Raw genomic sequence first — 9,761 nt, 5'->3', positions numbered from 1 at the left:
CAGCAACATCTGAAGCTGTGAAATTGTCACTACCTGCCCCCAAAATAACATGGTTAAAGGAGGGAATAGGGAGAGTGTGACATGAGAGCTCTGGACAGAGCCCTGCCATCCCAGCTCCATCTAAGGTGCTGTGTCCCTTGCACTCTGTCTCCAAGGTCACCTCACAGAGCCTCATGTGCTTGTAGTTGTACCTCACCCCACATCAGGTTACCAAAGGCCATGGGAATGCTCAGGGCTTTGCCACCCCCTTCTCAGTGCTCAGTCACATCAGCTTTCCAAAGCAGCATAAAACCCCAGAAACATACAGTGTTGTGAAACATATTTATTAGAATTAAATTTTCCTTACTATTTTCAGTTTGTTGTGGAAATTAAAACAAGAACCACGTTTTCCAGCTGCAGAAATGCTGCTTTTCAGCCAGCTTTAGTCTGCGGCTGTTTACAAGACAGTATAAGTTTTCACTGCCTAATAAAAACAATCATCTGTATTCCATGGCTGCAAGCAACAACACTGTGAGAGAGTGGAGCAAGTCAAGGAGGTTTTGGAGAAGAATATGAATTATCTCACCCGGAGAACAAAGCATAGACGGACCCTGAACACCGAGGGAAATTGCACAACAACGTGCGTGCGAATCTCCAAACCTGCATGGTTTAACTGGGGGATTTTATGCTTTTGAGAAAAAATGTATTTCTCGAATATCCCCATAGGTACAGTCTTGCCACTTATTTCTGCGATTTAAATTGTTGCTTCTGTTTTTTAAGGCCAGGCTGAACGGACAAGCATTTAATCAGCCAAGTTGGATGGAGGAGCACAGGTACCACTGAGACTCATGGGACAACTCTGCAATGAGCAAGAACATTAAAGGCTGCTATAAAGAAACAAGCTCCTGTGCCCTCAGATGGACAGAATTATAAAAATCCCCACAGCATCCCCAAAGCACTGAATTAACTGGAGAAGGAGCTGTGTTTAATGTGATGGATGGAGCCCACGGGCCCCATCGTGGGGACGTGGCCGTCAGGGCACCGGTACCTGCCATCGCGCCGTGCAGCACCTCCCTGGGAACATCAGACAGGATAATTACCTACTTAAATCTGGGTGCTTTACTACACAGAAATTCATCTGCTACCCTCAGAGTCCTTGAAGTTAAAGAGGGATTTGAGTTACTGACATAATTTGTTCCCTGAGGGCTGTGGAAAGCAGAGAGAAGAACATCTGAATAATAACTCTTTGACCACGTCTTGAATGGGAGCGAGCGCTGCTCCAGAGTGAGACACAATGGGAAGCAAACGATTTCAAATGTTTATAAGCTACATAGCTCCGAGGCAGGATGGGGCTGGGTTTTTCCCCAAGCAGCTGGGAGGGAGGTCCTTCAGAAACTGTAATTGCAGCCTTCCAATACTTAATGGGAACCTATGGGAAAGAGGAGACAAGACTATATACTAAACCTTGTAGTGACAGGACAAGGAGGAATGGGTTTAAACTGATAGAGAATAGGTTTAGATTGGATATTGGGAAGAAATTCTTGGCTGTGAGGGTGGGAAGCCCCTGGCACAGGGTGCCCAGAGATGTGGCTGCCCCATCCCTGGAAGTGGTCAAGGCCAGGCTGGATGGGGCTTGGGGCAACCTGGGATAGTGGAAGGTGTCCCTGCCATGGCAGGGAGTGGGACTGGATGATCTTCAAGGTCGCTTCCAACCCACCCCATTGTGTGACCCGTGAGGAGCTGCTTTGTGCTCACTTTTAAGGTGATGCTGTCGGTGGTCCAAGCTAGGGGCTATGACATGTGAGGGGCTCCCTTGTGAGAGGGGCTGCTATGTGTGAAGGGCTGCGGCGTGTGGGGGGCTCCGATGTGTGGGGGGCTCCGGCGTGTGAGGATCCTGGGCTCCCCGCCTTCGCTTAGAGGGATGAGGCTGCCCTTTGCCCAAAGCCGTTTGTCGGTGCCCAGAGCCCCTTGCTCGGGCGCCCGGTGCCCGCGCTCGCCCCGGGGTTCCCGAACGGAGCTCCACAAGATGGCGAGCGCGGGCCCGCGTACGGACCAAGATGGCGGCGGGCGGCACAGCGCGGGGCCGGAGGCGCTCGGACACCCGCGGCACCGCTCGCCCGGCCCGGCCACGGCCCCGGCACCAGGCCCGGCGCTCCGCGGAGACGGCCCCGGCAGCCGAACCCGCACAGCCCGCGGGGGAAGCAGCCGACACGGCGAGCCCGGTAGGAGGGACGGGGCCAGGTGGGATGGTATGGGAGGGAAAGGCCGCGGGGCCGGGCGGTCGCAGTGAGGGGATCTCAGGTGATTATTAACAGCTACAATCTGAGCATCATCATGTGGGAATTATCAGGAGAATTGAAGTAAATTTATCGCCCTTCCCGCTCCTCCCACGACGTTGTTTGTGCCTGTGCAGAAATACAGAGCAGATTTAGCCGATTGCCGTGCTGGGTGATGACAGGCCTGGCACAGTAATTCCCATTAGCATCATCCTTAAGAAAATAAGAACATGGTGATTGACCTCTTACGGTGCTAGTTTATTCTCTGAGACAAGTGTTTTTCTCTTGCTGGTGATGGACTGTATATTGTGGTTTATGTAAGCTGTCTGCTCCTCTTTTCCTCTCTTTACATGTACTTTATACTAATTACTTTTCTTAGAAGGCTTGGATCAAAATGCCACTTGTGTGATGGAGCCCTTCTGTTCCTTTGCAAGTAAAGAGAGGAGGTGATTTTATTCTTTATTTCAAGTGAGCTTTACGATCTTGCCTTTTTTTTCTAAGTGTTCATCACATGAAGCTGCTGAAGGACGACCTGCAAAGAGGATGAAATACGAAGAAAGCAATCTAAAATCAGAGCTAGAGGGACTCACATGTGAAAGTGAAAACCTTGCTGCGCTGGGGGAAACACCTAAAACATCTGATGAGGATGGAGGTTCAGAAGATCCAAGAGACAGCAGCGTAATCCAACAGAAAAAAGATGAAAGCATTCCAGAGACTGATGAAGGGAAGCAGGAGAAGGAGCAGGAGCCACACACGGTGAAATCCAGCGGTGCTCCATTAAAAACGGGTGGATATCTGCACCACTATCACGTGTTCAGTGAGGAGGAGAGCAGCTGTGGGAGCTTTGATGGGGCCACCTCGGAGGACACGGATTGCCCACGGGGGCCGATGTTCCTGGAGCACAGCAGTGGCCTCTCGGATGAGGACAGCAACCAGCCCATGCCAGTGCACCGGTTCTTTGGAGATGTTGAGCTGGTGAGATGATGAGTCTGTTCCTGCTTTAGACCCAACCCTGGTCTGCTTAAAATTTACCTCAAAACTGGTGAATTTGGCCAGTATTGTTGCGCCTTGTCCCCCAGATAAAACTGTCTCCATCAGAGATGAAATTACTTGCCAAGCTGAATTAATTTCAGGTGTAAAATCTTTCTTATTTAGATTTTTTAGTCCAATTCCATGAGATAGGTATTTTTACTGCTAACAACATTATGGAGACACAATATTGTTGGCAAAATAGGTTTTTGCTGGCCTTTGGTTCTTGACAGAATCATAGAACAGCTTGGGTTGGAGGGATCTTAGAAATCACCCAGTTCCAGCCCTGCTGCACTGGGATTGTTTGGAATGGAAACTGGTTTCTGCCTATCTCAGCTTTTGAACTGACCCAAGGACCAGAGCTTTACATTTGAATCCCTTTAACAAGCATAACTTTGGGGCAAGTGATGCTTCCACCTTTTAGGTGTTCCTTGTGATATTTAGGGAGCAGTGAGGATTTGTTTAGGGAGCCCTTCACCCTCTGCCAATCCTCACACCAGTGAAAGGAATCTCAGCCCTGTGAGTGCCCAAGGGTCTGGTTTGGGCACACTCCCCTCAAAGCCCCACAGCTTTAGCTTTGTGCCACTGCTCCCAAGCTGAGGGTTGGTTCCTGTGTCAGCTGAGGGAGCATGGGAGCTGGAGGTAGGAGTTCTGCCTCCACAGACTTTGTCCTTGCTGATTTGATCTTTTCTCTCCAGCACCTCCCAGCAGTTGTGCTCCCGAGTGTGACGAGGAGCAGGCGAGAAGCCAGGAAGCTCCATTTCATTGCAAAGGAAGATGATGAAGAGGAGGAGGAAGAGGAAGATGTCTAACAACAGACTGTAAACAAACCCTTCTTCTTTTTCTGTGACCACATGGCAATGGCTGTGTCAGTAACATGAGGTGTCTGTTTGCCTTTTCTCAGGGAGAGAATCGGGAGTTTGTTTTGCTGGAATTGGCAGATACAGTATTGCAGTGATTATCTGGGGCAAATACTGAATTTTCAGTGGTTTGGAAATAAAGTATAATCGAGAACTTTACCACTGATATTTCAGAAAAAAGCCTAGGGAATATAGAAGTTCTTATGGTGTTTTTTGTAAATTTGAGCCTCTATCTTGAGAAAGTATTTGGTTTCACTCCTTTTCTGAAAAACAGTCAAGAAAAGGATGCTGGAGCATCTTTTAATTCTGCAAGGTCTGTGCCATCCAGGTAATAAAGGAGCTGACTCCCTGGTACAAAGAAGGTCAAAGGTCTTCCTTGTGTGGGTTGTTTACACCTAACCCAGCACCAATTAAACCTCTAAAATGCAGTTCTGCTGGCAGAATGAAATGCAGGCTGTCAGAGTGGATTCAGTGTGCTCATCTCTGCGAGTTCAGCACGTTTTCATTGCACGTCAGCTCCCCAAACACCCACCCTGTGGTGCTGCCTCCTCCCCCCACCTGCTGCTGTAAGTGTTGTCCTCTGTTGATTTCCAGCAGGGATTTTGGAAACAAATGCTTTGGTGGTGATACACAACAAATACCTTCCCTTGGATTTGATGGACAGGGGAAGATTGCTGAGCCCCCTCTGCATGTTTAAAAAAAAACAAAAGGAGCAACCTCAGCCAATTCCAGGAACTGTTAATTCACCCAGTGTTTGTGGGAATATTTCTTTGAAAGTGTGATTATGCAATAAGCTTCTAGATATTTATTGTTATAGCTCCTTCTGTTTCTAAAAATAGAGAGAAAATGTTATCAGCAGATGGTTTAAATAAATATTAATTTCTACAGCTAGAGCTTGTTAAACATTCAAAAGTTGTAAGGCAAACAAATTGCATATGCATGGCATGGTAATGCATTTCCATTTCCACTCCAGCTGATGCATTGTTTCTGTCAAAGATATTTCTTGGCTCCTTTTCACTCTAATTCTGTAACACGGAAAAATCCAGATTTTTTAATTGCATATTCATAGTTCCAGCCCAGCTCTGTGTTGCAGCAGCTCCTCCCAGCATTCCTTCAGTGCTGTGTTTGCTGCTGGCTCTTTCTAGCCAACACAGTTTCACACACAGACATTCATTTCACTTGCAAAATGCATTTTCAGTTTGGGGGACACGTGCCACACAGGTGACATTGGGTTTGTCACCAGGATCCTGCCCAGTGCCCTCCCCAGTGTCAAACAGTGCAGGAGGGGAAGCTGGAAGGATTGATTGCATGCAGTGGAATTAGAAATCCTGTGTTAAAAATGCACCTCCTTGCTTTTCAGATTGCACTGTTTGGGAGGGGACTGAGTTTGTTGTTTAAATCAATATTCTATGTAGCAAAGCTTCCAAAACCCAGTAATTTGGGGCTCAGGCAGAAATGTCATTTCCACACAATTTCACGTGGACTAACTGGTCCAGGACCAACACTATGAGGGAAAACAGAGCTTTTTCTAGTAGCTGGTGCTCAATTCATAAACACATTTCCCTTCATGCTCTATCACACCTGATTAATGTCTCCTGCACCTTCACTCACACACACAGATGTGGGGGCATTTTTTTATTTAAAATGTTCACACGATTTACATTGACAATCCCAAAAGTTCAGCTGCTATTAAAAAAAAAATTCAAGTAAAAAAATTGAACTATTCCTGATTTGTTGCCTGAGGTAGGAAATGTTTTACCAAAGCAATATTCTCCAAGGCAGTGGGTAAACATTACTGTAAACATGATCATTGTAGCTGCCCTTTCTGGCAGTGCATCAAGTAAAACTCAAGCTGGAGGCAGAAAGCGTTAGTAAGGAGAGGGAAATCAGCAGGGAAGATGGCAAACAAAGGTGGAAAAAGCAAAAAAATCTCATGGGCTTGCTCTTCTTTCTAGGAGATGCACATCTGAAGCAATGGCAAAGGGGCAGGTGGGGATGAGGGCAGGAGTTTGGCACAGGTGAGGTGGCAGCTCTGCTGCTGAACCACCTTTGGCATTCCTGAAACTACCTGCAAAAGGCACAGATCAAACATGATCCTAAATCCTTCTTTGTTTGGCTTAAAATCCAGAGGAATAGGAGTCTATGAGCCCCTGCAGGTTAGTTTGTAAAAAATGTTTTGTCTAAGTTTCATTTCTGTGTACTGTGAGTTTTGGGTCAATGCTGGCCAGAGATGACAGGGTAGAGTCAGAGTCAGCCTCTGGCTCATTTTCTACCTTTATCACACTTGATTTGAGCTTGATTTGAGGGAGGCTTGTAAGGAGTGGGAAGGCAGGAGAAGAGAATTAAATGGGATATTGGAGTGTGCTTTGTGAGGCTCTGGTTGGGTTACCCAGCCAGTCTTGTGCCAAATAGTTCTTATTTAAGAAATTGGAGCTATTTAAAAACAACAGACTGACATGATTGAAAAAAGCAGCAGGTCCCTTCCAGAGACAGCACTAGGAAATCTCCTGGGTTTGCTTCCTCTTTCTGTAAATTCTGCTTTTGTCACAGCTGAGGTTATGATTGGTTTTCTTATGGCAAGCAATATGTACGAGTTTTAAATTATCCAGGGTAAACAGCAGCTGATAGAAGTATTCCCAGTTCACTTCTCTCCCGTCTCGTGTTTTGACAGCTTCTGCCAGTTCTGGGACAACAGCACGTTTCTTCTCAATTCTTGAGGACACAAAAGACAAGACAATATTGCCATCAGGAGTTTTCTCAAAATAATCAAGCCTCCATCTTCCTTTCAGAGCCAGGCAGAACTGCAATTCTTTCTCCATTACTAGGCATATGATTTTTTTCCCCCCAAGGAAATTAGTTTAGCAAATCTTGTTTGCTTCACACCAACATTTGAAATGGTTCAGAGGGGATTTTGCTGGAGAGGAGAATTCACACAGATAGTGCAGTGAGGAGGGGTTTGCTTCCACACACAGAAAATCTGCACAGAAGCAAAGCAGCTAATGAGAGGCAGCATTTCATCTGTCTTCAGGGTTTTGTTCTCACAGCAGCTGCAGCATCCCAGCACCTTTCCTCACCACATATTCACAGCAGAGCTGACTGCACGGCAGGGGGAAGGAACTAAGGCTGAACCTTTCTGGCGAAGCTGAAGGCCACAAAGCAGGTAGGTCTGGATTAACACTTTGTACATACATGTGGTCGAGATTCCAGGTGCTGAAGAGGATCCTGCTTTCCCTGTTGCTGTAGGGGTTGATGGAATGCTTACATGGGCAGTCATCTCTGTCAAAAGGTCCCTGTGAAAAGTGTCACAGTTGTCACCCCAGAGTGGTCCTGGCACCCACATCCCCCCCAGCCTGGCACTGCACCCAGGAAGCTGTTTCCTTCCTCTCATGTTGAAGGGGGAATGGGATCAAACTGATAAAAGGGGGAGTTTAAGTCAGGTATACAGAAGAAATTTTTCCCTGTGAGGATGGGGAGGCCTTGGCACAGGGTGCCCAGAGGAGCTGTGGCTGCCCCATCCCTGGAAGCGTCCAAGGCTGGGTTGGATGGGGCTGGGAGCAAACTGGGCCAGTGGAATGAAATGATCTTTAAGGTCCCTTCCCACCCAACCATTTCTTGATTCTTCAGGAAGGCTGCAGGTACCTGACAGGAGAACCACCCCTCTGCAGTGCACAGGCGTGCTGCCTCCTCCTTCTCCCTTCTGTCAAAGTAGCACCCGTTGTACTTCACAGATTTCAGTTTTTCTGCCATCAGGTCGATTATCCCTCTGTAGGCATCTCGTGCTGCAGGATGAACGTTTGAAATAAAACCAGTAACCTAGAGGGGGCAAACCCAGCAATCACTCCTCAGTTCCTGTGGCAGCCTGAAGCTCTTTTCTACAATCACAACTGTAGAAATACTTTATATTCCTGCAGCCACAGAATTACTGTTACAGCTTGACATAAGTTACTTCAACAGAAACTTTTACCTCTCTCATGTAGCCCCGCATTCTGCTCTCACAGCTATGCCGCAGGTAGCTGGATTTGTTCTTGAACCGAGACTCCAGCCCTGGAGGGAATGAGATTGTTTTGTACCTCAGCCCAGCTCCTGCCCAGCTGGGAGTTCATACTGGCTTTCTATTAACTCAGGTTGCACAGGTTTTTTAATGTCCCAATTTTATTTTACTGGTTCAGGACTACCGTGATCTTAAGCATTTGAAAAGGATGCTGTAGAGCATCTGCTGAGAGGGCAGGAGATGGTATTGTTATGTTTCTTGTTACTCTGTATATGTGAAACACCAAGAAATTGTGAAAGGAAAACAATTGTTGGGGAAGAACTGCAGTAATAGCTTGGGAATAGGAAGAGAAACTTGCAGATTGTAAAGAGAACATAAAGCTGGCAGAGATGTCCCAGTTATCCATATACTATTAGCAAATCATTAAAACATCATCAATGCAGATGTATATTAATGAGGGAAATGCACCCCAGAGCTCTCTTTATTAAACCAATAGGGAACCATTAAAAAAAAAGAAAACATTTTAGCTTTGATACTAATCTACTAACACATTTAATTTTAGATACTAAATGTCCATGTACTTTAAAGAACATGCACATTTAATATCTAAAGTTAAATGGTGCTAACGGAAGGGATAACTAAAACCCTGATCAAGCACCCAATCGCACCAGCCAGAAGAGCTCCCAAACTTTGCTTTAAGAGCAACACAACTGACATAAGTGACTTTTCAGAGCAGAGCAAAACCCGGGAATCCCGTAGCAGTTTCCTACAGCAACAAACACACCTTCAAACCATTTCTTGTCCTCTTCCTTGTCCTCGGCCAGGATGTTTTCGCTCAGGTTGTGGATGAGATCCGCCAGCAGCTTCTGCCTGTGGGGAGCCCGCTCGTCCGTCAGCAGCCTCCGCGCAGCCTCCACCACAGCGCCCTGCTGGCTGCAGAAGGCGGCCAGGAGCCGCTCGATGTCGCTGGCACCTGGGGCAGGTGAGGCGGCACCGGCTGAGCCCCCGCGGCCGCCGCTGCCCCCGCGCCCCCCGCCCGGCCCCGCCGCACTCACAGCCCCGCCAGCTCTGCCCGGGGCCCAGCAGCACCAGCTCCGTCTGCGCTGGCAGCGCTCGGAAGTAGCTCTCGGTCAGCTCCGTGCCGTCCTCGTAGAGGCAGAGGCGGCTGCCTGCCAAGGGAAGCTGCCCCACGGGCGGGTGAGACCCCGGCTCCGGGCGGGACCCCTGCTCCGGGCGGCCCCGACCACAGCAGCTGCAGCTCCGCACGCGTCTCGGCGGGCAGCTCTAGCCCTAGCCCGGAGCTGCGGCACCCGCTACTCCCGGTCCCGTCCAGCATATGTAAGCAGCACCCCAGCCCGGTATCGTATCGTCCTGTCCCGTCCTGCACGGTCCGCAGCCCGGTCCGGTCCGCCCCGCACCTGCAGCAGGCGGCAGCCCTTCCTCAGCAAGCCGCGCAGGCTCCCGGCCGCCACCCCGAACTTCTGCGGGCTGCCGCACCCGCGCAGGCGGAAGGGCCGCAGCGGCTCCGACATGGCCGGGCCGGCCCGGTGCCGCTCCCCGCCCGGGGCCGGTATCGGTGTCCGGGGCCGGTGCCGCCCCGCGCAGGCGCCCCGGGGCCGGCGGGGC

The 9,761-nt window shown here is 48.9% G+C and overlaps 2 protein-coding genes across 2 annotated transcripts; one reads left to right on the top strand and one right to left on the bottom strand.

The window, feature by feature from the left end:
- The first annotated feature begins 2,018 nt into the window (after positions 1-2,018).
- On the top strand, positions 2,019-5,031 carry C21H1orf174 (chromosome 21 C1orf174 homolog). The gene is made up of 3 exons (XM_064730659.1): positions 2,019-2,201; positions 2,757-3,230; positions 3,983-5,031. The coding sequence occupies exons 1-3, from the start codon at positions 2,037-2,039 to the stop codon at positions 4,094-4,096; spliced, it is 753 nt and encodes a 250-aa protein (XP_064586729.1). The 5' UTR covers positions 2,019-2,036; the 3' UTR covers positions 4,097-5,031.
- Positions 5,032-5,098: 67 nt separating this feature from the next.
- DFFB (DNA fragmentation factor subunit beta) lies at positions 5,099-9,719 on the bottom strand. The gene is given in 7 exon segments (XM_064730658.1): positions 5,099-6,856; positions 7,334-7,434; positions 7,784-7,957; positions 8,109-8,188; positions 8,920-9,110; positions 9,112-9,317; positions 9,554-9,719. Coding segments are annotated over 7 exon segments (1,083 nt in total). The 5' UTR covers positions 9,668-9,719; the 3' UTR covers positions 5,099-6,639.
- Between the last annotated feature and the right edge of the window lie 42 nt (positions 9,720-9,761).

The sequence above is a fragment of the Zonotrichia leucophrys genome, chromosome 21 (genome assembly GCF_028769735.1).
Source record: "Zonotrichia leucophrys gambelii isolate GWCS_2022_RI chromosome 21, RI_Zleu_2.0, whole genome shotgun sequence".
NCBI classification, from domain to species: Eukaryota; Metazoa; Chordata; class Aves; order Passeriformes; family Passerellidae; genus Zonotrichia; species Zonotrichia leucophrys.
This window is presented reverse-complemented; position numbering and strand designations above follow the sequence as displayed.

What these genes read in the sequence shown, in the direction of transcription:
- C21H1orf174 (XM_064730659.1), top strand. Translation starts at nt 2,037, where the DNA reads ATGGCGGCGGGCGGCACAGCGCGGGGCCGGAGGCGCTCGGACACCCGC. An exon ending in CAGCCGACACGGCGAGCCCG is followed by an intron (nt 2,202 to 2,756) that starts GTAGGAGGGACG and finishes TTTTTTTCTAAG; the next exon opens with TGTTCATCACATGAAGCTGC. An exon ending in TCTTTGGAGATGTTGAGCTG is followed by an intron (nt 3,231 to 3,982) that starts GTGAGATGATGA and finishes TTTTCTCTCCAG; the next exon opens with CACCTCCCAGCAGTTGTGCT.